Raw genomic sequence first — 27,608 nt, 5'->3', positions numbered from 1 at the left:
ATGTTAATTATCTGTAAATTTCTTGGTGGTTTGACCTAGAAATTTGAAATTGGTTAGTACTAGGAATATGCCAGTCACAGGCAAAAGACTACAGGTTAGAGATTATCAAGGAAAGAATTAAGTAAAATGCATATGTCTTTTGATGTGAAGAAATTATTTTATTTTCCAATTTTTTATGGTGGTAAAATACATATAAAATGTACTGTCTTAACCATTTTTAAGTGTACATGTCAGTGGTATGAAGTACATTTATATTATTGTGCGACTATTATCACTGTTCATCTCCAGAACTCTTTTCACCTCCCCAAAATGAGACTCTGTACCCATTATGTAATAACTCCCCATTTCCTCCTACCCTTAGTCCCTGGAAACCACCATTTTACGGTCTGTCTCTATGATTTTGACTAAGAATCTCATATAAGTGGAATCATACAATATTTATCTTTTTGTGACTAGCTTATTTCACTTAGCATAATGTCCCCAAGTTTCATCCATGTTGTAGCATAGGTCAGAATTTCCTTCCTTTTCAAAGCTGGATAATATTCTATTGTATGTACATACCACATTTTGCTTATCCATTCATTTGTTGATGGACACTGCAGTATTTTCTCCTAGTCTTTATCCAGATGATGGATGCTACCTTAACAATTGACATGAAGGGAATGACTTTCTCCTTCAGGGGAGCCCTTGTCCCTTTTAGGAGTGTGGTTCTATTCCTGTAGGTTTAAATAATATGTCTTCATCAGAATATAACAAAGCCACATATCCATACAATAAATACAACTTTAGTGTTGTTTCCCTAAGAAACACACTTTGCTTTTCTTCAGCGTTCTTGGAAACAGCCGCTCCGCGGCACGTGGGATCCTCCCGGACCGGGGCACGAACCCGTGTCCCCTGCATCGGCAGGCGGACTCTCAACCACTGCGCCACCAGGGAAGCCCGGTTGTTGTTTTTTTTTAACATCTTTATTGGAGTATAATTGCTTTACAATATTGTGTTAGTTTCTGCTGTATAACAAAGTGAATCTCCTATACATATACATATATCCCCATATCCCCTCCCTCTTGTGTCTCCCTCCCACCCTCCCTATCCCACCCCTCCAGGTGGTCACAAAGCACCAAGCTGATCTCCCTGTGCTATGTGGCTGCTTCCCACTAGCTATCTAGTTTATGTTTGGTAGTGTATATATGTCCATGCCACTCCCTCACTTCAGCCCAGCTTACCCTATCCCCTCCCCGTGTCCTCAGGTCCATTGTCTACGTCTGTGTGTTTATTCCTGTCCTGCCCCTAGGTTCTTCAGAACCATTTTTTTTCTTTTAGATCCCATATATATGTGTTAGCATACGATATTTGTTTTTCTGACTTACTTCACTCTGTATGACAGACTCTAGGTCCATCCACCTCACTACAAATAACTCAACTTTGTTTCTCTTTATGGCTGAGTAATAGTCCATTGTATATATGTGCCACATCTTCTTTATCCATTCATCTGTCTATGGACACTTAGGTTGCTTCCATGTCCTGGCTATTGTAAATAGTGCCGCAGTGAACATTGTGGTACATGACTCTTTTTGAATTATGGTTTTCTCAGGGTATATGCCCAGTAGTGGGATTGCTGGGTCATATGGTAGTTCTAATTTTAGGTTTTTAAGGAACCTCTATACTGTTCTCCATAGTGGCTGTATCAATTTACATTTCTACCAACAGTGCAAGAGGGTTCCCTTTTCTCCACACCCTCTCCAGCATTTATTGTTTGTAGATTTTTTGATGATGGCCATTCTGACCGGTGGGAGGTGATACCTTATTGTGGTTTTGATTTGCATTTCTCTAATGATTAGTGATGTTGAGCATTCTTTCATGTGTTTGTTGGCAATCTTATCTTCTTTGGGGAAACAGTAATAATAGTTTAAGGTAGTCAGTAGAATGTTAAAGCCAAGGGTGATTTCTATTCCCAGTGCACTAATGTACCTGTGATTTCTTTTTATTTTAAAATATTATGTGTTTTACAAGAAAAAGTTTATGTGTTACAATATATTTTTATTTTTGCCCTTGAAGGTAGTGACTTCCTGTGACTGACTGCATCAGAGTCACCTGGGAGCTTATTAAAATTACACATACCTCAACTGTGCAGGTTAAGGTTATGTCAGAGTGAGTGGGATAGAGCTCTAGGAGTCTGTATTTTGACATGCTTGTTATTTGGTCAGAGATAAGTGTGCTTCCCATTATTCCAGGAGACTTTCTTAACTGGCATCTTTATATTTCTAGCTTTTAGTGTATGTCATATACACATGTATCCCACTCCTTATGGCATAAATGAAGACAAATTCAAAATAGACTTGTCAGCAGTTATTTTGAGACTCCAGTAGAATTCCTTTACAAGACAAGTTGTTAGACACAGATTTAGATAGGCTACAGGTCATAACCATAGAACAGGTAAGATTTATGTCAAGCCATTAAGTCTGTAAACATTTAAGTAGTTGTATTTCTTTCCCCTTGAATTGTGTTAAACACGAAATGCACTGAACTTCTATGGTGTCTTAGTTTATACTTACTTGGAAGTGCCACATTAGCAGTTTTATGAAAGTATGTACATTTTTAGTTTTCTGAGTTGAGTCATTTGATGTCTTAGAATGACTAGTTTCCTGTTATTTAGTTGGTAATATTAGGTATCACCAGGAATGTGCAACCAAGATGCAATAGATCAACCAAGTGTTTAATAAGCATCCATTGTATCTGTAGCCATTATAAATCAGTGGATTAGGTAGAGCTAGTGGTGAACTACAGAATATGAATAAATGCTCAGCTTAAATACACATATTACCCAAAACTGTACAGTCTCTTACTTAAGTTGCACCATCTCCTTTAGAGTATAGGATTGTTAAACAGGAGGATGAGGACTTGCTGATAGAAGATAAAATCTGAGGTATAAAGATTCCTGGCTCTTCAGCAATATAGTTAATATGATTGCATTTAAGACTGCTGTTGCTAGATTATTTAAACAAAGGTAACCTAGACTTCCAGTTTTGTTTACTGCAGAAAGACAAGATTAGCAAGTTTGTGGGACAGATTTATAACCCATCCGTAAGCAGTTAATGAAATTAATTTAAAATTATTGATCTTGTGGGTATGCATAGCTTTTAATTTCGAGAATTTATTAGCAAAGGGTAACAGTATAGCTATACAAAAAGAACTGTAGAATTGGAATGCAAAATATCCCAACTTTATAGAAAGAAAAGAAAGTACAGATCTTGATCCATAATTTGTCTCATGGAGAGTTAGAGCTTGGTTAGCAGTCTTTGTATTTGTAGGAGTTAGATTGTGTTTAATATTATGGATGGCAATAGAACTTTTGCCCTGGACTTCCTGAGAAAGAATAAGAAGGTTTCTTTTTCATATAATTAATTAGCTTTAGCTTCTAGGAAGAGATTGAGGATGGAGAAGAGTAGAGGGGAACCTAGCTACTTGTCTTCCTTGTTTATTGTTAATATGCATTTTCAGAGTTTCTAGTTGGGAATTTTTTTTTTCTTATTTTAGTTTCAGGTGCGTTATATTCCTGGAAAAATTTCCAAACGTCTGTTTTAAGATATTAAAGTAATTCCTTCTGTAGGAGTACACCCTTGGTTCATCAAAATACCAGACTAGAGGTGTTTTTCAGCCATTTTGACTTGTCATAAAATTGGTGTTTATTCTCAGCCCTTATCTTATTTGATCTATTAGTGGCTTTTGACAGAGTTGGTCACTCCTTCCTTCTTGATATGCATTTTTCAGTTCCCTTTTACACCACACTCTCATTTTTCCCTCTTATCTCATTAGTTGCTTCTTCTCGGTTTCTTTTGCCAGTTCCCCTTGTTTTTCCTGATCTTTGATATCAGAGTGTCCCAGACCTCAGTCCTTAATCCTCTTTTCTGTCTTCACTTTTTTTGATAATGTCCAGTGGCATGGCTGTAAATGCTATCGATATGCCCATGATTCCTAAACTTGTACCCCCAGCCCAGACCTCTAAAATCCAGACTCTTATATCCATCTACCTATTTGATGTCACTGCTTATATATCTAATAAATATTTCAAAGTCAAGTCCCAAACTGAACTCCAGATCTTCTCTACCCAAACCAGTTCTGCCCATAGTCTTCTCCATCTCAAGTTGGCTGCAACTCTATCCTTTTGGCTGCTGTAGCCAAAAACTTTTAATCCATCTTTGATTATACATCTATCTGCTCACTGGCATACCTGTGCTTATATATGCTCATACTTCACATCCATTCCATGAGGAAGTCCTCTTTAGTTTAAGCTACTTTCCAAATCCTCTATTACTCTACATTCTAGAGTATTATATTGTGAAAAAAATTCCCATTTCTCTCAACTTTAAAAGAAATTATAGGTATTGTAATGGTTCAATAAAGGTATATAGGCTCCTCCTTTTATGTGGAAAGAACTGTCTTTTTCATTGTTTCACTGTAAATCTGAGTTTGAGGTTTATGGAATTGTTTGTGTTCTTTTTTCTTTCATTTTTTCTAAAGTCTTTTAAAATAACACCTGTATAAGGCTGGAGAGGTTATGGCAGATTGGAATAACTGAAGTCTGGAATTGTAATTGTAATTGGAAAAGGAATTGGAAAGTTACACATAAATACATGTACACTGCAATGCATGTATAACCGTCATAAGTGGCCCTGGGCCCCAGCTTACATAATTGTTTTAAATGCTGCATCTTTCCATCTGTCCAGTAAGCAGGTGTTTTACTTGTTAACTAACTGAACTAGGGATATATAGCTAAAGGAATCATAGTCTTTGCTCAAGGCGTCTCAGTTTGGACATCTAGACCAATAGTTGAATTATTTTGAGTGCCAGGTGCTCTATTCGAAGTGAACATAGGGTGCTTTGTGGAGGAGGTGGTGGTGGTGGTGAGGTGCTCATTCCACTGAGGAGTAGAAGGGGCTTCAGTGTCACAAGTTTACTATCCAAAGATGGTTTATAGTGTGAACATTGTCTTCAAAACCCTGAGCCTACTTATTACGCTCTTAAATTTGTATTCTTCTGCATCCTGTTTACAGATCTTGTAAAATTGCAGCATTTTAATGGAGCTAAAATAGTATGTGAAGTGCTTTTCTAAACACAGCTGCTCTACTTTTTTTAAAAATAAATTTATTGGGGCTTCCCGGGTGGCGCAAGTGGTTGAGGGTCCGCCTGCCGATGCAGGGGACACGGGTTTGTGCCCCGGTCTGGGAAGATCCCACGTGCCGCAGAGTGGCTAGGCCCGTGAGCCGTGGCCGCTGAGCCTGCGCGTCCGGAGCCTGTGCTCTGCAACGGGAGAGGCCACAACAGTGAGAGGCCCTCATACCACCAAAAAAAAAAAAAAAAAAAAAAAAAAATTATTTATTTATTTATTTATGGCTGCGTTGGGTCTTCGTCGCTGTGCGCGGGCTTTCATTTTAGTTGCAGAGAGTGGGGGCTACTCTTCGTTGCGGTGCACAGGCCTCTCGTTAAGGTGGCTTCTCTTGTTGCGGAGCACGGGCTCTAGAGCGCAGGCTCAGTAGTTGTAGTATATGGGCTCAGTTGCTCCGTGGCATATGGGATCTTCCCAGACCAGGGCTCAAACCCGTGTCCCCTGCATTGGCAGGCAGATTCTTAACCACTGTGCCACCAGGGAAGCCCCTGCTCTACTTTCATTAAACAGTTCTGACATTCAGCAATTTGCTAAGGTTTCTTCCAATTTGATTCTGTGATTCTGGGGTTGTTGCTCATTTCCTCTTAATATTTTTTCTATTTCTTATTTCATATTACTATTTTATATTCATCTCTGAATACAATACATGCTATACCATGCACAAAGGTGCCATGCAAATTGTAAAACACGGAGAAGAGGTAATGCAAAATTATTTTAATTATGTATTAAAGTGGATTTTTTTTTTGTTACTGGAGGAGTCTGGGAAAGTTCTAGATGTGATTTGTCTATCAGTCTCTGATATGTTATGGAGAGAACCCGGAAAGGCCCAGTATGTAGTTACCTTACCTACCTGCTCTGATTTGCAGAGGGTAACCTGTGTCTTTAGTACCATTTCTATTTTCTAAAAAGGGTAATGGGGGAACAGCCATGAAAGGGAACATGGCAGGTCTCTGATTATAATTTTTGACAGTGGTATCTGGGCCTGGCCCTAGATGTCCCTACCATCTTGCTTCTTTCTCTCATTGTGAATCTGATGATAGTCCCATCTTATTTGAAAGCCTTGGTCATACTGACAGTAATATCAGTCTCAGTGTCCTTTTCTCATAGAAATCTTCTCTTCCTTTGTTATGAACCATGAAGTTTACAGAGCTTCTTCTCTCTATATCGCCTGTGACACTCCACTAATAGAATAAGCATTGTGGTTTAACTGCTTTGGTTGAACATATGCTCTTAATCCTCTAAACAGTAATGGTAGCTACTTTATTTTCCTGTTATGGCAATGCCTACTACAGTGATAAGAATTCTTGGGACTGGACTGCCTTTATAGAAAGTCAACTTAAAAAAATTTTTTTTTTTTTTTAAGTAGACCTGCCTGAGTTTGTTGTGATTTCAAGACAGAAATACTTTCTTCTTTAGCTTTTATTTTTCTGGGCCCAGTTGAAGGCAATATTCTATAGTCTGTAAGTCTGTAGTTTTTTTCCCTTAATCCTGTTTTTTTTTTTTTCTCATGAAAGTGACCTTACCCTTCTTTAGATGACTAGTGCTTTCATTCTAGTTTTACATCCTGTACTGTGAAAACTGGAAGGGACTGTTAACCAGTCATATGTCACTTATTGATCCCAACATAATAGACGGGGCATCCCTTCTTTCACTACCTTCTTTTATGGCACAGTAGAATGAAGTTAACTCCTACTGCAATTAGGAGTAGCATATGCACCGGCTTGCATATGCTACTCCCTGGACAAGAAATTTAGCCTGTTAGAGGAGAGTGAAATGGAAATATGGCTTTCTATTGACTTTTTGTGAGAAAAAATATAAAATAATTTCCTATCTGATCAAAATAAAACATTACTAGTATTTCCTTAGACTAGTTTCCTGTAAATAGTGAATATTTGCCACTGCACGTGATTAAAAAAATTACTTTGTGTATAATTCCTATCTGCTATGCAAAGCGAATTCTGGAAGTGACTATTGAAGTTATATCCCTGTTGAGACAGTCTGGAACTCTAGGAACAGAAGATCCTGTACTTCTCCACTTCTCCAACTCGCTATTCTCTATGTAGGATGATCTGGATAATATTTTAAGAGTGTTCCCTTTTTTTAATGATGAGCTTTGACTGATAGGGTTCTTGAAGCCTGAGTAATGACTTGAGAACGTGGTATTCATTCACTTAGACCTAGTACTTAAATCTGGATCTTGGGCTGTGGTTTGGTTGCCTTTTAAATTATGCTCTTCTCTGGCCTCAATGGTTTTACTTTGGATAGTGTGTATTGACAAGGGAGAACTTGAGAAGAGAGGAGGTATGTGTTCCTTTAACTACCTTTTAAAAAATGTTCTTTTTTCTCTGAGAAATGGCAGAATAATATTTACAATCTTTAAAAATGAAATATAATGGAACTCACTCAGAAAAATACATGTGTGAACAGAAGATACATTTTTTCCCCAAACTGTTGAGCTGAACAAAAAACTTAAAAAACCACCCACTATTTTCATCTTATGTTCATTATCTTTTTTCTTTTTTTCTTACATCTTTATTAGAATATAATTGCTTTACAATGGTGTGTTAGTTTCTGCTTTATAACAGAGTGAATCAGTTATACATATACATATGTTCCCATATCTCCTCCCTCTTGCGTCTCCCTCCCTCCCACCCTCCCTATCCCACCCCTCTAGGTGGTCACAAAGCACCGAGCTGATCTCCCTGTGCTATGCGGCTGCTTCCCCCTAGCTATCTATTTTACGTTTGGTAGTATATATATGTCCATGCCACTCTCTCGCTTTGTCAAAGATTACCCTTCCCCCTCCCCACATCCTCAAGTCCATTCTCTAGTAGGTCTGTGTCTTTATTCCTGTCTTACCCCTAGGTTCTTCATGACATTTTTTTTTTCTTAAATTCCATATATATGTGTTAGCATACGGTATTTGTCTTTCTCTTTCTGACTTACTTCACTCTGTATGACAGACTCTAGGTCTATCCACCTCATTACAAATAGCTCAATTTCGTTGCTTTTTATGGCTGAGTAATATTCCATTGTATATATGTGCCACATCTTCTTTATCCATTCATCCAATGATGGACACTTAGGTTGTTTCCATCTCCGGGCTATTGTAAATAGAGCTGCAGAGAACATTTTGGTACATGACTCTTTTTGAATTATGGTTTTCTCAGGATATATGCCCAGTAGTGGGATTGCTGGGTCATATGGTAGTTCTATTTGTAGTTTTTGAAGGAACCTCCATACTGGCTCCATATTGGCTGTACCAATTCACATTCCCACCAGCAGTACAAGAGTGTTCCCTTTTCTCCACACCCTCTCCAGCATTTATTGTTTCTAGATTTTTTGATGATGGCCATTCTGACTGGTGTGAGATGATATCTCATTGTAGTTTTGATTTGGATTTCTCTAATGATTAATGATGTTGGGCATTCTTTCATGTGTTTGTTGGCAGTCTGTATATCTTCTTTGGAGATATATCTATTTAGGTCTTCTGCCCATTTTTGGATTGGGTTCTTTGTTTTTTTGTTATTGAGCTGCATGAGCTGCTTGTAAATTTTGGAGATTAATTCTTTGTCAGTTGCTTCATTTGCAAATATTTTATCCCATTCTGAGGGTTGTCTTTTGGTCTTGTTTATGGTTTCCTTTGCTGTGCAAAAGCTTTTAAGTTTCATTAGGTCCCATTTGTTTATTTTTGTTTTTATTTCCATTTCTCTAGGAGGTGGGTCAAAAAGGATCTTGCTGTGATTTATGTCACAGTGTGTTCTGCCTATGTTTTCCTGCAAGAGTTTGATAGTTTCTGGCCTTACATTTAGGTCTTTAATCCATTTTGAGCTTATTTTTGTGTATGGTGTTAGGGAGTGATCTAATCTCATACTTTTACATGTACCTGTCCAGTTTTCCCAGCACCACTTATTGAAGAGGCTTTCCTTTCTCCACTGTACATTCCTGCCTCCTTTGTCAAAGATAAGGTGACCATATGTGCGTGGGTGTATCTCTGGGCTTTCTATCCTGTTCCATTGATCTGTCTTTCTGTTTTTGTGCCAGTACCATACCGTCTTGATTACTGTACCTTTGTAGTATAGTCTGAAGTCAGGGAGCCTGATTCCTCCAGCTCCATTTTTCGTTCTCAAGATTGCTTTGGCTATTCGGGGTCTTTTGTGTTTCCATACAAATTGTGAAATTTTTTGTTATAGTTCTGTAAAAAATGCCAGTGGTAGTTTGATAGGGATTGCATTGAATCTGTAGATTGCTTTGGGTAGTAGTCATTTTCACAATGTTGATTCTTCCAACCCAAAACATGAGATATCTCTCGATCTATTTGTATCATCTTTAATTTCTTTCATCAGTGTCTTATAATTTTCTGCATACAGGTCTTTTGTCTCCTTAGGTAGGCTTATTCCTAGATATTTTATTCTTTTTGTTGCAGTGGCAAATGGGAGTGTTTTCTTCATTTCACTTTTAGATTTTTCATCATTAGTGTATAGGAATGCCAGAGATTTCTGTGCATTAATTTTGTATCCTGCTACTTTACTAAATTCATTGATTAGCTCTAGTAGTTTTCTGGTAGCATCTTTAGGATTCTCTATGTATAGTATCATGTCATCTGCAAACAGTGACAGCTTTACTTCTTTTCTGATTTGGATTCCTTTTATTTCTTTTGCTTCTGTGATTGCCGTGGCTAGAACTTCCAAACCTATGTTGAATAAGAGTGGTGAGAGTGGGCAACCTTGTCTTGTACCTGATCTTAGTGGAAATGGTTTCAGTTTTTCACCATTGAGGAGGATGTTGGCTGTGGGTTTGTCATATATGGCCTTTATTATGTTGAGGAAAATTCCCTCTATGCCTACTTTCTGGAGGGTTTTTATCATAAATGGGTGTGGAATTTTGTCAAAAGCTTTCTCCGCATCTATTGAGATATTCATATGGTTTTTCTCCTTCAGTATGTTAATATGGTGTATCACGTTGATTGTTTTGCGTATATTGAAGAATCCTTGCATTCCTGGAATAAACCCCACTTGATCATGGTGTATGATCCTTTTAATGTGCTGTTGGATTCTGTTTGCTAGTATTTTGTTGAGGATTTTTGCATCTATGTTCATCAGTGATATTGGCCTGTAGTTTTCTTTGTGACATCCTTGTCTGGTTTTGGTATCAAGGTGATGGTGGCCTCGTAGAATGAGTTTGGGAGTGTTCCTCCCTCTGCTATATTTTGGAAGAGTTTGAGAAGGATAGGTGTTAGCTCTTCCCTAAATGTTTGATAGAATTCACCTGTGAAGCCATCTGGTCCTGGGCTTTTGTTTGTTGGAAGATTTTTAATCACAGTTTCAATTTCAGTGCTTGTGATTTGTCTGTTCATATTTTCTATTTCTTCCTGATTCAGTGTTGGCAGGTTGTGAATTTCTAAGAATTTGTGCATTTCTTCCAGGTTGTCCATTTTATTGGCATAGAGTTGCTTGTAGTAATCTCTCATGATCTTTTGTATTTCTGCAGTGTCAGTTGTTACTTCTCCTTTTTCATTACTAATTCTATTGATTTGAGTGTTCTCCCTTTTTTTCTTGATGAGTCTGGCTAATGGTTTATCCATTTTGTTTATCTTCTCAAAGAACCAGCTTTTAGTTTTATTGATCTTTGCTATCATTTCCTTCATTTCTTTTTCATTTATTTCTGATCTGATTTTTATGATTTCTTTCCTTCTTCTAACTTCGGATTTTTTTTTTGTTCTTCTTTCTCTAATTGCTTTAGGTGCAAGGTTAGGTTGTTTATTTGAAATGTTTCCTGTTTCTTAAGGTAGGATTGTATTGCTATAAACTTCCCTCTTAGAACTGCTTTTTCTGCATCCCATAGGTTTTGGGTCATTGTGTCTCCATTGTCATTTGTTTTTAGGTATTTTTTAATTTTCTCTTTGATTTCTTCAGTGATCACTTCGTTATTAAGTAATGTATTATTTAGCCTCCATGTGTTGGTATTTTTGACAGATCGTTTCCTGTAATTGATATCTAGTCTCATAGCATTGCGGTCGGAAAAGATACTTGATACAATTTCAATTTTCTTAAATTTACCAAGGCTTGATTTGTGACCCAAGATATGATCTATCCTGGAGAATGTTCCATGAGCACTTGAGAAAAATGTGTATTCTGTTGTTTTTGGATGGAATGTCCTATAAATATCAATTAAGTCAATCTTGTTTAATGTATCATTTAGAGCTTGTGTTCCCTTATTTATTTTCCTTTTGGATGATCTGTCCATTGGTGAAAGTGGGGTGTTAAAGTCCCCTACTATGAATGTGTTACTGTCAATTTCCCCTTTTATGGCTGTTAGTATTTGCCTTATATATTGAGGTGCTCCTATGTTGGGTGCATAAATATAATTGTTATATCTTCTTCTTGTATCGATCCCTTGATCATTATGTAGTGTCCTTCTTTGTCTCTTCTAATAGTCTTTATTTTAAAGTCTCTTTTGTCTGATATGAGAATTGCTACTCCAGCTTTCTTTTGGTTTCCATTTGCATGGAATATATTTTTCCATTCCCTTACTTTCAGTCTGTATGTGTCTCTAGGTCTGAAATGGGTCTCTTGTAGACAGCATATATATGGGTCTTGTTTTTGTATCCATTCAGCCAATCTGTGTCTTTTGGTGGGAGCATTTAGTCTATTTACATTTAAGGTAATTATCGATATGTATGTTCCTATTCCCATTTTCTTAATTGTTTTGGGTTCGTTATTGTAGGTCTTTTCCTTCTCTTGTGTTTCTTGCCTAGAGAAGTTCCTTTAGCAGTTGTTGTAGAGCTGGTTTGGTGGTGCTGAACTCTCTCAGCTTTTGCTTGTCTGTAAAGGTTTTAATTTCTCCATCAAATCTGAATGAGATGCTCGCTGAGTAGAGTAATCTTTGTTGCAGGTTTTTCTCCTTCATCACTTTAAATATGTCCTGCCAGTCCCTTCTGGCTTGCAGAGTTTCTGCTGAAGGATCAGCTGTTAACCTTATGGGGATTCCCTTGTGTGTTATTTGTTGTTTTTCCCTTGCTGCTTTTAATATGTTTTCTTTGTGTTTAATTTTTGATAGTTTGATTAATATGTGTCTTGGCGTATTTCTCCTTGGATTTATCCTGTATGGGACTCTCTGTGCTGCCTGGACTTGATTAACTATTTCCTTTCCCATATTAGGGAAGTTTTCAACTATAATCTCTTCAAATATTTTCTCAGTCCCTTTCTTTTTCTCTTCTTCTTCTGGAACCCCTATAATTTGAATGTTGGTGTGTTTAATGTTGTCCCAGAGGTCTCTGAGACTGTCCTCAGTTCTTTTCATTCTTTTTTCTTTATTCTGCTCTGCAGTAGTTATTTCTACTATTTTATCTTCCAGGTCACTTATCTGTTCTTCTGCCTCAGTTATTCTGCTATTGATCCCATCTAGAGTATTTTTAATTTCATTTATTGTGTTGTTCTTCGTTGCTTGTTTCATCTTTAGTTATTCTAGGTCTTTGTTAAATGTTTCTTGCATTTTGTCTATTCTGTTCCCAAGATTTTGGATCATCTTTACTATCATTATTCTGAATTCTTTTTCAGGTAGACTGCCTATTTCCTCTTCATTTGTTAGGTCTGGTGGATTTTTATCTTTCTCCTTCATCTGCTGTGTGTTTTTCTGTCTTCTCATTTTGCTTATCTTACTGTGTTTGGGGTCTCCTTTTTGCAGGCTGCAGGTTCGTAGTTCCCGTTGTTTTTGGTGTCTGTCACCAGTGGCTAAATTTTGTTCAGTGGGTTGTGTAGGCTTCCTGGTGGAGGGGACTAGTGCCTGTGTTCTGGTGGATGAGGCTGGATCTTGTCTTTCTGGTGGGCAGGTCCACGTCTGGTGGTGTGTTTTGGGGTGTCTGTGGACTTATTATGATTTTAGGCAGCCTCTCTGCTAATGGGTGAGGTTGTATTCCTGTCTTGCTAGTTGTTTTATGTAGGGTGTCCAGCACTTTGGCTGCAGCACCAATAGCCTTTCATTCACACGGCTCAGAATAAAAGGGAGAAAAAGTAGAAAGAAGGAAGGAAGGAAGGAAAGAAAGAAAGAAAGAGGAAGGGAGGGAAGGAAGGAAGGAAGGAAGGAAAGAAAGAAAGAAAAAAGAAAAGGAAAAGAGAAAGAAAGAAAGAAAGAGAAAGAAAAAAAGAGAAATAAGGGAAGGAGGGAGGGAGGAAGGAAGGAGGGAAGGAAGGAAAGAAGATAAAGTAAAATAAAGTAAGATAATTTAAAATAAAGTTATTAAAATAAAAAATAATTATTAAGAAAAAAAAATTTTTTAAAGAAAGAAAAAAAACGGACGGATAGAACCCTAGGACAAATGGTGAAAGCAAAGCTGTACAGACAAAATCTCACGCAGAAGCATATACATACACAGTCACAAAAAGAGGAAAAGGGGAAAAAATGATAAATCTTGCTTTCAAAGTCCACCTCCTTAATTTGGGATGATTCGTTGTCTATTCCTGTATTCCACAGATGCAGGGTACATCAGGTTGATTTTGGAGCTTTAATGCGCTGCTTCTGAGGCTGCTGGGAGAGATTTCCCGTTCTCTTCTTTGTTCGCACAGCTACCGGGGCTCAGTTTTGGATTTGGCCCCGCCTCTGCGTGTAGGTCGCCGGAGGGCGTCTGTTCTTCGCTCAGACAGGACGGGGTTAAAGGACCAGCTGCTTCTGGGGCTCTGGCTTACTCAGGCGGGGGTGGGGGGGGGGGCGGGCCTGCGGTGGCAGAGGCCGGCGTGACATTGCACCAGCCTGAGGCGCACTGTGTGTTCTCCCGGGGAAGTTGTCCCTGGATCCCGGGACGCTGGCAGTGGCGGGCTGCACAGGCTCCCCGGAAGTGGGGTGTGGATAGTGACCTGTGCTCGCACACAGGTTTCTTGGTGGCGGCAGCAGCAGCCTTAGCGTCTCATGCCCGTCTCTGGCATTCACGCTTTTAGCCGCGGCTTGCGCCCGTCTCTGGAGCTCCTTTAAGCAGCGCTCTTAATCTCCTCTCCTCGCACACCAGGAAACAAAGAGGGAAGAAAAAGTCATTTGCCTCTTCGGCAGGTCCAGACTTTTCCCTGGGACTCCCTTCCGGCTAGCCGTGGTGCACTAACCCCCTGCAGGCTGTGTTCTGGCGCCAGCCCCAGTCCTCTCCCTGCGCTCTGACCGAAGCCTGAGCCTCAGCTTCCAGCCCCGCCCGCCCCGGGCCCCGGGCCTCTCGGGCTGGTGAGTGCTGGTCGGCCCTCTGTGCGGGAATCTCTCCGCTTCGCCTTCCGCACCCTTGTTGCTATGCTCTCCTCCGCGGCTCCGAAGCTTCCCCCTCCGCCACCCGCAGTCTCCGCCCGCGAAGGGGCTTCCTAGTGTGTGGAAACCTTTCCTCCACAGCGCCCTCCCACTGGTGCAGGTCCCGTCCCTTTCCTTTTGTCTCTGTTTATTCTTTTTTCTTTTGCCCTACCCAGGTACGTGGGGGGTTTCTTGCCTTTTGGGAGGTCTGAGGTCTTCTGCCAGCGTTCAGTAGGTGTTCTGTAGGAGTTGTTCCTCGTGTAGATGTATTTCTGGTGTATCTGTGGAGAGGAAGGTGATCTCCGTGTCTTACTCTTCCGCCATCTTTCCCTCGTCCTCCATTATCTTTTAAGAAGCATATAGAGGAGGCATTTGAAAGGGATGAGTGAAACAATATAAATTTTGGTGAGGGTTTTCATGGCTTATATGTTTTTTTCTTTTATTCTCTAACTCTGTTGAAAGTGTGAGTGAGGGCCTGGAGGAAACCTTGCTTGGGAGAAGATAATCAAATCCAGGTTCTTGCTTTCCTTTGAATGCTTATTCCAGAGTAATAGAATGTTATTATCTGGAAGTGATATTAAAGATGATTCAGTCCATTCGTCACTTTTTATGGATGAGAGAATTGAGGTCTGGAGAGATTCAGAGATCTTTCCAGCGACCCATATTAGTTGGTAGAGGGTTAGACTAAAAGTTTGGTTTCCATTTCTAGTCTGTTTTTCCACAATTCTTTTTTCCATTACAGGACTGAATTTCTCATGGATCTTGCCAGTTTTGCTTAGTTGACCAATCTGAGCGAATAGGAGCAGTTAACAACATTTCTAGCATACTATGTTGCATATAAATGTTTCCAGCAACATTTCTAGCATATACTTTTAAAAGGAGAATGTCCTTTTAATTTCACTGAGACTTTCCAGAAATAAAGGCAGAGACTTTTTAAAAAGATGGCTTATTATTATTATGTAATTTTATTGAAGTATAGTTGATTTACAGTGTTGTGTTTAATTTCTGCTGTACAGCAAAGTGACTCAGTTATATGTATTCTTTTTCCTATTCTTTTCCATTATGGGTTATCACAGGATATTGAATGTAGTTCCCTGTGCTATACAGGAGGACCTTGTTGTTTATTAAAAGGTGGCTTACTATTATTGTCTAATAAATATATATTCAGGGCCTTAACTCCCCCTGGTACTGATTGCAGTGTTGGTTCTCCTCTGTTTGTAGGCTCTTAGAGGAGTCAGATAGAACCAACCTTGATAACCATAGAAAACCTAGAGGATTTTCAAGTAAATTTTATTATATTCTCCTATGGCTAGATTGAAATTATGAAGAAGTTAGGAGAAGACTCCAGTGTGTATTTGACATGTAATTTTTGTAAGAGGGCAAAAGTATTGAAGTATTTTAAAGCAGTTTGGACTTGCTGTTTTATCTGCTGATCAAAGGCCTGTTGTAAATTTTTTGTTCCTTCTTAAACCATTTCAAATTCTTGTTGGGAGTATGTGATAACTTAATCTTATTACTGCTTTCTTCCCTTTTGGCCCCATGAGATGAAAATGAAAAGAAATTGCGTATTTTCTTTAACACTATAGATGATTATAGCTAACATTTATTGATTACTTACTGAGTGTCAGGTACTGTGCTAAGGTTTTTATATGTATTTAAAAATTCTCATACGTCTTTATGGGACATACAGTTATTTTTTTTTTTTTTTTTTTTTTCGGTACGCGGGCCTCTCACTGTGTGGCCTTTCCCGCTGTGGAGCACAGGCTCCAGACGCGCAGGCTCAGCGGCCATGGCTCACGGACCCAGCCGCTCCGCGGCATGTGGGATCTTCCCGGACCGGGGCACGAACCCGTGTCCCCTGCATCGGCAGGCGGACTCCCAACCACTGCGCCACCAGGGAAGCCCTGGGACATACAGTTATTATTACCTGTATTTTATAGATGATATTGAAACACGAAGAACTTGTTCAACATTACATAGGTAGTAAGAAGTAAAATATGGATTCATACCTAGACAGTTTTTTAAAAACTCCATTCCATTCCCTCTCAACATTAAAAGGTATTACAGAGACCCAATTATAAAGGGCTCAGAGCTTATTGAACAAAATAAGGGAAGGCCATTCACATTACAAGATGATCTAATGAAGGATTTCTTTTAAAAAGTAAGTTTCCAGGGTGTGTCATGTGTTCTCCGGTCAAAAACCCAGAGGGAGCCATCTCATTATATGGGGAGTTTGGTCATCTAGTTTTGCCATCTGTTGAGTTATAGGGCTACCCTTGGATCAGTGAGCTATCCCTGATCCTGCCATTGTCCTATCTTTGCAAAGAATAGCCCAGCATTGCCCACGGTGGATAAAGCTGTTGAGCTGAAAGAGTTGGTTGGGGATGGTAGGTCATGATAGACATATAGGCAACTCCTCTGAGTATCTAAATGGTTATTCAATTTATGTGCAGCTTTTAGGAGTATATCTATTATATAAAACAAGGACCATAGATGTTAGTTTCAAAATCTGTACATTATAGTTTGAGTATTTATTTGATCTCTTTCATAATTCTTTGGGAGGTAGTTATGACAGAGCCTCAAATCCATCTTTAATGCTTTGAGGATATTTATGTGCTCAATAAGTGATCTTGAGTATCCTGTAGTTGTGTTTTAGATTGCATCATCATGTGACCTAGTCTTAGATTATCAATTCCATTTTAAGCATATTGTCAAAGCTGAAGTGGAAACAGTTTTTTTTTTTTTTAAAGGATCTCAAATGGATGGGTAGAATAATTCTTTATCACACCTCCTGTTTCTTTCAAATAATTTTCTTTTATAAAGAAAATGTAATGCTCGTGTTACACATACTATTTAGTTATTCTTATGGATAAACTTGTAAAAGCAGTGGTTTAAAAAGTTTATTGTAAATCAACTATACTTCAATAAAAAAATTTTAAAAAAAGTTTATTTCTACACCAGGGGTGTGCAGTTATCTGGGTGGGGAGAGTTCTATGTTTGTGCTTTTCTTAGAACTTTATTTAATTCACAGCCCAAAGTGATCACCATGTGATTAGAAATGTCTCAGTGTTAGTACTTGCTGCTAGATTTTTTCCTATTCTAGTTTTATGTTTTTATTTTTAGTTAACTCTTTTGTGAGTTGATCTGTGATGCATGAATAGATAAAAGAATGAAGTTGTTATTATTAAAAATAAAGTGACCCTAACAAAAAGGTCCTACTGTCTAGCACAGGGAACTATATTCAGCATCCTGTGATAAACCATAATGGAAAAGAATAGGAAAAAGAATATATATGTAACTGAATCACTTTGCTGTACAGAAATTAACACAGCATTGTAAGTCAACTATACTTTAATAAAATTTAAAAAAATAAAGTGACTCTTTCCCTGAAATCTGGGCTTATTCAGTTTCTTAGGGTACAGCCAAGCAGACCTAAGTCCTAAAAATTATTTTCTTGTATGTAGCTCATGTATGAAAACGCGTTTTCATCCCTGTTCTTGTATTTGATATTCATAGTAAGGAGTCAGTAAACTTTTCCCATAAAGGACCAGATAGTAGTAAATATTTTAAGCTTTGTAGGCCATATAGTCTCTCTTCCAACTACTCAACTCTGCCACTAGGGCGTGCGAGCTGACATAGGCAATGTGTAAATGGATGAGCTTGACCGTGTTTCCATAAAACTTTATTTATGGACACTGGAATTTGAATTTAATATGGTTTTCATGGGTCATTAAATATTATTTTTCTTTTGTTTTTTTTCAGCCATTTAAAAATGCAAGAACCATTTTTAGCTCATGGGCTATGTGAAAGCAGGTTATGGGCCAGATTGCCTGACAGGCTGTCATTTGCTGACCCCTGCTTATAATAATCCTGTGAGACTTAGCTTACTGCTTTCTGGTTTTTTTGCCCTTTATTTTACCATCTTTTAACATTATTTTATATTATTCTTATTTTACTACTTAATCAGGTTTTCTTTCCTTGTTAATGTGTGTGTAACTTTTAAAATTTAATAATTGTAATTAACATTTTAAGCTATGGAGTGTAGGGTCTATAATATTGTCATCTTTAATGCCTTGCACATTTATAAAAATTATATGCTCACTAAATATATATTTTTTAATAAATATATTTATTTATTTTTGGCTGCGTTCGGTTTTTGTTGCTGCGCGTGGTCTTTTCTCTAGTTGTGGTGAGCGAGGGCAACTCTTCGTTGTGGTGCGCAGGCTTCTCACTGGTGGAGCACGGGCTCTAGGCGTGCAGGCCTAGTTGTGGCTCGCGGGCTCTAGAGCGCAGGCTCAGTAGTTGTGGCACACGGGCTTAGTTGCTCCGCAGCATGTGGGATCTTCCTGGACCAGGGCTCGAACCTGTGTCCCCTGTGTTGGCAGGTGGATTCTTAACCACTGTGCCACCAGGGAAGCCCATATGCTCAATAAATATTTGAGAGAGTTGGAAAGGAATAATATCTGTCTTTCACTATTTGAAGGATTGTTGTGTAGATTGTTTTACTTATTGATTTATGTATTAAAAATGTGTTCCAGAATGGTTGTCTTGCATAATGAGTAGACGCAATAGGGAGGCAAAACTCACCTCAGAATGCAGGACGAGAAAGGAGAGAAAGAAGCTCCTGTTGATTGTGTTCTTTGTGTTGTAGTACATATATACTGTGGTCAGTGACATGTACAGTCCCTCATTTAACCTTTACAACTCTTTTAAATAGGTATTTGTTTACTCAGTTTACAGATGAAGAAACTTAGATAAAATACCTTAGCCTTAGATAAGTGAGTGGTGAGACAGAATTTGAACTGAGACCATGTTCTGTCCATATACTTTTCTTTTTATACCAAGGAATATTCAACAGTTAACCAGGCTGCTTTAGACACTAGCTACTTACTTATTGCTACAAGTTTTCACACACATCTTAGATGACCAAGGACAGAGATTTTTTTTAGAGAAGGTGAAATGTTGAATTGAAGAACCTCTGTGATAAACTTTCAGATTCTCAATATGTGATTACAGTGAGCTTTATTTTGAAATGATAGGCAAAACACATTTTACCTGTTAATTTTATACACAAACTCTTACCTCTCTCTTTTTAAGAAATATTTATTTATTTATTTGGCTGTGTCAGGTCTTTGTTGCGGTGTGCAGGCAGGCTCTAGAGTGTGCGGGCTCAGTAGTTGAGGCACGTGGGCTCTAGAGTGCATGGGCTTAGGTGCCCCACAAAATGTGGAATCTTAGCTCCTCTACCAGGGATTGAACCTGCGTCCCCTGTATTGGAAGGTGGATTCTTAACCACTAAACCACCAAGGAAGTCCCTCTTACCTCTCTTTAAAGAAAGGTGTTTAAAAGTGTTTCACAAATAAATTCGTAGTATTGCACAGTGAAATAAGATTGAGGAATGTACATGAAGTTTCTATTAAACTATATGTTTAGTAGACACCAATGATTAAATCAAATCTTAAGCTGATTGTTTCAACTCATTTTCTTGAAGTTGAAGATTGAATCAAGCTAAATTAAATGCAGGTTAAAAGTATAAATGGAGAGGTTTTAAATGGTTATAAATGGAGAGGGAATTCCCTGGTGGTCCGGTGGTTAGGACTCCACGCTTCCACTGCTGGGGGCCTGGGTTCGATCCCTGGTCAGGGAACTAAGATCCCGCAAGACGTGCGGCGTGGCCAACAACAAAAGAAGTATAAATGAAGAAAGTTTCTGAAATTGTGGAGTTTCTTTCTTGACTCGGCAAACACTTTGAGTCTCTGTACTGCTACCAGGAGTTCGTACTAGTGAGAGAAGTGGACAGGGATAGACCTTCTAAGAGGACCCACTTCCTAGGAAGGTGATGTCTGAACTTATTTCTTTTCCCCTTTATTAGCTTTAAAAATTATTTAAAAACACATAGTCATTGAAAACATTAAAACAATCTAGAAATATAAATCGTAAGAAGTGTAAATCCTTATTTTCACTTTCTGCCCTCTGATCCCCATTCTTCAAAGTTATAGTTAGCAGATTGGTAAATATGCTTCCAGATTTTTTCTTATGCATATACGAATAGGCTCCCCACTCCAACCCCCCCAAAAAAACTGGGCTCACACTATATGTAATTTTGTAACTTGCTTTTCCTCCCTTGTGATGGTCTGTAATGTATATGTTTCCATCTCAGCAGAGACAGATTAATCTCATTTAAAAACCTACTGCTTCACATAATAGGATGGAGTACCATCATTTATTTACATTATTTCTCATTGCTGGACATGTAGGTTTTAAACCTATTTACAAAAAATAGATATCCTTGTACTAATATATTTGTTTTCTTCTGTGAATTAAGTTTTAAATGATGAGTAACATAGAGGCAGGTGAAGAGAATGAGGATTAATGTGAAGGGGAAATGTTTTCTAGGCTAAGGGAACAATGTGTACTTTGAAAACACTGCTGAAGAAAATGACAAACTTTTAGTTAGGGGAGAAGCATTTCTCTTTCTATACTGTGGAAGTATAGCACCTCTTGTTTTCTTAACTGTGCTAGAGTATCTCATTTTATGGAATCGGCATTTCTTTACTGAATAATTTATGGTTACATAATTTTCTCATTTTGGAGATGAAAAATTTTTTTCAATAAATGTTACCAGGTAGAGAAGTAGAACCACAAGCTGATAAAAATGGTATTCAAGAGGTCACACAGAGGTTATGTGGGTAGTTTTGGGAATAGAGCTTATATCTTGGCTATTTTTCTCTTCTTAACAGTGTCTAATTGAGAATTCTTGCCCAGAGTTCAAAATAGCTTTTTGGGTGGCTAGTCCCCCACTGTTACCCAACTGAAACAAATTTTGGTTGATTCAAAAAACAGGTATTGCAAAGTTGCTAGTTTATCAAGTAGTTATCTTAAAATGGATAGATAGATGGCTTAAAGTAGATGAATAACATTTTTTACTCTTAAGTATAAAATATTGTTATCCTTAAAAAGTTTTAGTTGCTGCTGTTTTGTTCCAAATTTCCAATTTTGGAATGTTGCCCTATAGGGCATATCAAGTACTACTTAGTGTTAGAATTTTATCATTCCCCTGACAAGGAAGATAATCTGCTGATTTCTTTAAAAATACATAGGAAACAAAACGCGGTCTTAAACAAGGGTCATAACATCTTTCTGAACCGTTTCTAAAAGTAAAAGCCTTTAGTTTTGGTTGCCAAGAATGCTGTGCTGTTTGGTTACATGTGCTTTGTTGAATAGAAATATAAGTCTTTGTAAGGCTCAACTTTCAAAATCTTACTTGTTTTTAAAAACATGCTTAATAGTTCTAATTAGTGTTATTAATTTGAATAACATGAATGTGTTGAGTAAATTAGCCTAATGTGTTCTCTCATTACCTTAAACAATAATTGTATTATGTGTTGTAATACATGGTTATGAATTATTCATACTTTGTTCTAAGGGAGTTATTACTTTATGTGAAGTGTAATTTTTTAGCATTCATATCTATTTTTTTACTTGGAGTTATTTTTCAAGAGTAAAGTATATGTTTAAACACAAAGTAACTTACTTTATGTTTAATTTTTCTAGGGCTGCTTTGGAAGAAGTAGAAGGAGATGTGGCAGAATTGGAACTGAAACTTGATAAGGTAAATTTTACTTTAACTTTTTAAAACATTAATTCTTGTTTTGCATAATGATTTGTTCCTGTAACACTAGATGGCTCAAGTGACTTCTTTTATCTCCGTGAGGGTAAATGCTAATATTATCCCAATATTATGAAGAAGTTGAGGCTAGAGACATTAAGTAGTTTGTTGAAAATTTAATCTAAGTGCCAGAGCAAGAATCTGAACCATGTCTGACTAGGCATCTTTTATATTGTTGGACGGTTGTTTCCTTCTCCATCAAAAAGATTGCAGTCTTTTTTGATGCTTAATGGATATCATATGTAACCTAACCACTCTTGTTTATACATTTGGGTGAGGCCATGTTCAAATATAAAATTTTAAATACTCCTTCCATTTTTTAAAGCTAATGCCAGAAATGCTGAATATGTATTTAATAATTGATATTAAATGGTCATATTCTATGCAAGGGTAGATGTAGATTGATTCCTATCTTCTGTATTAATTATTGATAATCTTTGTTTTTTTTTTGGCCTCTACCCAAGAAATGTTATCTGCTGTATAACAGTGAAATATGAGAATGAGTAAGACATGGCTTCTGATCTTAAGTAACCGTTGTTCATTGTTAAAATTTTTGGAGATAAATGTGTATATTTGAATACCTTCTCTGAAAATAATTTCCTATTTATGTAATTATTATTATAAATGGAATTATTATGTAAAGCAGTGCTTCTCAAACCTTACTGTGCATAGGAATATGTGGGGTTCTGGTGAAAATATGGATCTAGATTCAGTAAGTCTTGGTATCTGAGAGTCTGTGTTTCTAACCAGATTTTAGGTGATACCAATGCTGTTGTTCCATAGTCTGCATTTTGAATAACAAGGATAATATATATTAACTAGACTGATGGTTTTCAAATGTTTTGAAATCATGAAATATATGTATATAATGTAAATAGTATAGAAACTATATAAAGCAGTAGTTATTAGTTATATATGTAAAACAAAATAATTTTAGAAAATGTTTAGTAGTAAGTTATTTTTGTGCAGTACTCTAGTTTTCAAAGCACTTTGATATACAGTATGTTTTTGGATTTTTACAATAATCCTGTGAGGTGGGTAGGACAAGTGGATTATTTCCATTTTATAGATGAGGGTCCCACAGCCCAGAAAGTGAAGAGGACTTGCTTCAAATCACAGAGTTAGAAAAGGCAGAACCAGGGTTAGAATCCATCTGTTTTATTCTTAGTTCAGTGCTCTTCTTGTGCACCACTGTACTCCTGGATCCATGTTGAGGGAGCACATGCCACTTGGAAATTTTCTGAGGAACACTAGCAAGCTTCCAGGCAAGTGTTTTTAAAAACTGATGTTAGAATTTTTTGTAAGGATATTATTTTCAAGAACTTTATTTTCTATTTAAAATTATATATATGGGATCATTGTTGTTGTTGTTGTTATTATTATTTTCCCCTGAGGTATTACATTTATTTTTAAGGACTCTGTGAAACAAAGTTTTTAAACCCTTAAGGTAGGCAGCAGAAGATGTAGTTTTGATTTTCTGGTAGGTTTATAAGAGAGTGTATAGAAGGAGAAGGCTTTTCAAAGAATCACAGAGTAGTACAATAAGGATATCTATTCTCTTTGGGCAGAACTGCATCTAAATCAAACAAAACACTTGTGTCGGGGGGACCTCAAAATTTAAAGTACCTAAACAGAATCCTCTTATAGTATTTTTGTTAATGATTTGCTTTTATGAGCAGCTATCCCCCCCGCCCTTTGTATCATTTGGTTGCAGTTGAGAGACTGGTAGAATCTTAAAACCAAAAGATTCAAATCTAAACCAAATTGTCACAGTATTGGCATTCAGTACTAAGAACCCTAAATCCTTTCTAGAGTCCATATTACCCAAAGGGCTACTCAGGTTATCATGGAAGCTTTGGCATCTTTTAAAATATCATCTTCCACCCAAATAGAATTTCCATAGTCACTTTTATATTTCTCTAGTTTAAGATCTTGATCCCTTATACAATGTCCCTTTCCCAAATTCTTAAGCTATTACTAATCATTTTTACTTTAGAATTATGAGGAGTTACAATTAAAGAAGAGAGACTGTGAGGAGCAAGAAATGGTTGTTATTGAAGGAGGTGGCATTGAAGGACTTGTGGAGGGGAGGGGTTGCCTAAAACTAGTTTACTGATTTCATAACTTTGTGCAGGACCAGTTGTACCTGTAATATTGCAAATCATGGCAGCAACAGGTTTAACCAGCTTGACGACCTAGCTTATATTTATTTTGCTTATAATGTATGCCACCAGTAGTTACACTCTTTCTGATGAGTAATGCTCCATGAATGGATGGCATTATTCGACTAGGTCCAATTATTTATCCATTCTGCCAGGTATTCTGGCATTGGCAATACACAGAGCATCATAGTGGCCATCTAGATATAATTTCTGTATCTATTGCATCTTCTCACTGGAATGCTTGTTCCTTGTTTGTTAAGCAGATACCCTTTAAATCACAGCTCAGGTACTACCAAACTTAGGTTCTTTTTCAGGTATTTCATTATTTCTTGCATTTTTACATTTTAAAATTGTACTGCCATTTAAATTATTATAATATTATTGTAATTTTTGGTTTGTAGCATAGTCTAGTAATTAAGAGCACAAAGCCTGGAGCAAGGCTTTACCACTTACTAAGCTGTATGGCCTTGGGCAAGTTCCTAAACCTTCCTATGTCTCAGTTTCTTCATCTCCAAAATGGGGAAAATAAGAGTATCTATTATAAGGTTATTATGTGAATGAGATGTGTTAATACATGTTAAGTGCTTTGACACATGGTAAGTTCTAAATAAATGTTAATGATGGTGGTGTCTTTTCAACAGACTCTTAGATCTCCTTGAAGACAGATTGTCTTTAACAGGGAAAAAGCCCTCGTTTTACTCTTAGGTAAAAATCTTCCCTCTTTGTAGGCTTATGTTATTTAGTATAGCTGTCATCACTGTCATCTAATAAGGACTTTGACAGCTGGCAAAGTATCTATCTGTCTATCACCCAGTCAGTCCTTCCACCTGAGTAGCTGCAGTGTATATGTGCTTCAGCTATATGACAATTTCATCTTCCCTCCAACGCCTGCGATTGTGACCTTTATTCTAATTCTGATACCTGTTTTCCTGGCCATATGCTGTGTCTTGTTGCTCAGAGTCGTAATCTCTGAAACTGTGGAATGCTCATTGATATCTTACTTTCTGATATGAGTCTCCAGTCTTTCCAGTTCTCATCTTGGACTCCTCCTGCTTCTGTTTTTCAAGCTTATCTAAATCTCTAGTCTTTCAGTCTATCCGCTTCCAATGTTTCAGATCCCTTTTTTATTCACTATATATTTTTTAAAATAATTTTTTTAATTGAGATAAAATTCACCTAACATAAAACCCACCATTTTAAAGTGTACAACTCAGTGGTTTTTAGCATATTCACAATGTGAATATACTACTTAATTCCATTACCCTGATAAGAAACTCTGTACCTGTTAGTAGTCAATTCCAGTTTCCCTCTCTCTACATCCTCTGGCAACCACTAATTTACTTGCTGTCTCTGTGGATTTGCCTGTTCTGGACATTTCATATAAACGGAATCATACAGTATTTGACCTTTTGTGACTGGCTTCTTTCACTTAGCATAATGTTTTTAAAGTTCATCCGTCTATGTTGTAGCATCGCCAGTATTTCCCTTTTTATGGCTGAATAATATGCCATTGTATGGATATACCATATGTTGTTTATCCATTCATCAGTTGATGGACATTTGGGTTGTTTCCACTTTTTGGCTATTATGTATAATACTGCTGTGAACTCTTCCAGTCTACTCTTAACTTATCACATCATTTCTCTTATGGAGACCTTCATTTCCTTTCCATAACACCTACTCTGCAGAATTCTGACTATATTTGTCTAACCATCTATATCCTCTGTCCCTTATCTGGGCTATAAAGCCCTACAGGAGAAGTTACGCAACTGTTTGGTGAAACTAATTGGTGGAGCTACACATACCTGGGATTCATGATGCAAAGCAATTTTTCTGACACTCAATCAGGTTATCTTACTATGTTTAGCGTCTCTTATATTTCACTGTTTTCTCAAGATTCACCACCTTGCTCTTCATTCTTAGTAGAGGAACTTGTCTCTTACTTCCTTTTGGTGGGAACACCTTTATTTCTTGCTTTTAATCTAGAAACTTAACAGAATCTGTCCTTATTCCATTTTTTTTTTCCCATTTGAGTGATAAAAATATCCCCTTTCCTATGTAATTCCAAACTCTAACTTCTCAGGACTTTGCTTTAGCCATCTCTCTCCTTTTCCTTCTCTACCACCTCATTATTTTAAATAAACAAAAATGTTTGTTTCTCTTGAATCAAAACAAAACAAAACAAGAGGAAAATCTCACCTCTGACAAGGAATTGCAAATCTTTATCAAGTAATTACCATGTGCCAGTAACAGTTTGTGCTAAGATCTTTAAGTGCATTATCTTAACTCTTATAGTAACCCTCTATGGTTTGATACCATTGTCATTGTGTCATACAGAAGAACCTGAAGCTTCTTGAGGTTGAGGTCTCTCCGAATCACTTAGAGCATTAAGTTTGGCGGCAGAATTTGAACCTAAGCCAACTGAGCCTATAAACCTGTTTTTAACCATAATGTTCTACTACCAACCTGTCTGTTTGTTTCTGTTTTTATGGAAACTTTCAATTTAATCATTTTTGAATTATTTAATTTGTTGAATAAGCAATATCACACATGTGGTACAAAATTCAAAGGTACAAAAGTGTACCTAGTGAAAAATTAGTCATCATCTAATCTATATCCCAGAGGAGTACACTGACCTAGTTTCTTGTGTGGTCTTTCAGAAATCTCTTAAGCATGTGAAAGATTATATGTATTTGTACTCTTCTCTCCCCACTCCAACAAAGATATTAGCGTTGTTTTAATTTTGCTTTCTTAAAATACATAATTTAGATTTTGTTCCTTATTATTAATTACAGAGCTGCCCCATTCTTTTTAATGGCTGATTGTATCTAATTGTGCAAATATATCTGTATGATACATTTCTAAAAGTGAAATTACTACATTAGAGGGCATGTATGTTTAAAATTTTTATAGCTCTTGCTTAGTTGCCTTTCATAGAAATTGTACCAGTTTACATTCCCACCAGCAGTGTGCGAGAGTGCCTATTTCCCCATACCTACCTTCTCTAAAACAGCATGTTATCACATTTTTTGACCTTTGCTCTTCTTTAAAAAATAGTAATTTACCTTTCTTTTATTATGAGTGAGGTTGAGTTTCTTTTCATGGACATAGGTATATTTGAATTTTCTTTTCTGGGAATTACCTGTACATGTCTGTCAGCCATTGTTTTTGTAGTGGCTGGTTGGATTTTCAAAAATGAGTTGTATACCCTTTCTTGTAGTAGGGAAATTAGTCCCTTGTGATTTGTTGCTAGTATTGTTTTCCAATATTGTTATTTGTCTTTTGACTAAGTTTTTTTTTTCCCTTATCTAAATGTTTTATTGTTACGTATTTGAATTGATTAGTTTCTTCT

The 27,608-nt window shown here is 37.2% G+C and overlaps 1 protein-coding gene across 5 annotated transcripts in view; it reads left to right on the top strand.

Moving 5' to 3' along the window:
- Nucleotides 1-27,608, top strand: part of ACAP2 (ArfGAP with coiled-coil, ankyrin repeat and PH domains 2) — a 165,344-nt gene that overhangs the window by 43,308 nt on the left and 94,428 nt on the right. For all 5 annotated transcript variants that reach the window (XM_073804053.1, XM_073804055.1, XM_073804052.1 and 2 more), the window contains exon 2: nt 21,980-22,037. In XM_073804053.1, coding sequence (XP_073660154.1) covers nt 21,980-22,037 — 58 coding nt within the window. The remainder of the gene's footprint in view (nt 1-21,979; nt 22,038-27,608) is intronic.

The sequence above is a fragment of the Tursiops truncatus genome, chromosome 4 (assembly GCF_011762595.2).
Source record: "Tursiops truncatus isolate mTurTru1 chromosome 4, mTurTru1.mat.Y, whole genome shotgun sequence".
Taxonomy (NCBI): domain Eukaryota; kingdom Metazoa; phylum Chordata; class Mammalia; order Artiodactyla; family Delphinidae; genus Tursiops; species Tursiops truncatus.
The sequence above is the reverse complement of the archived record's forward strand: the minus strand, read 5'-3'. Positions and strand labels throughout refer to the sequence as shown.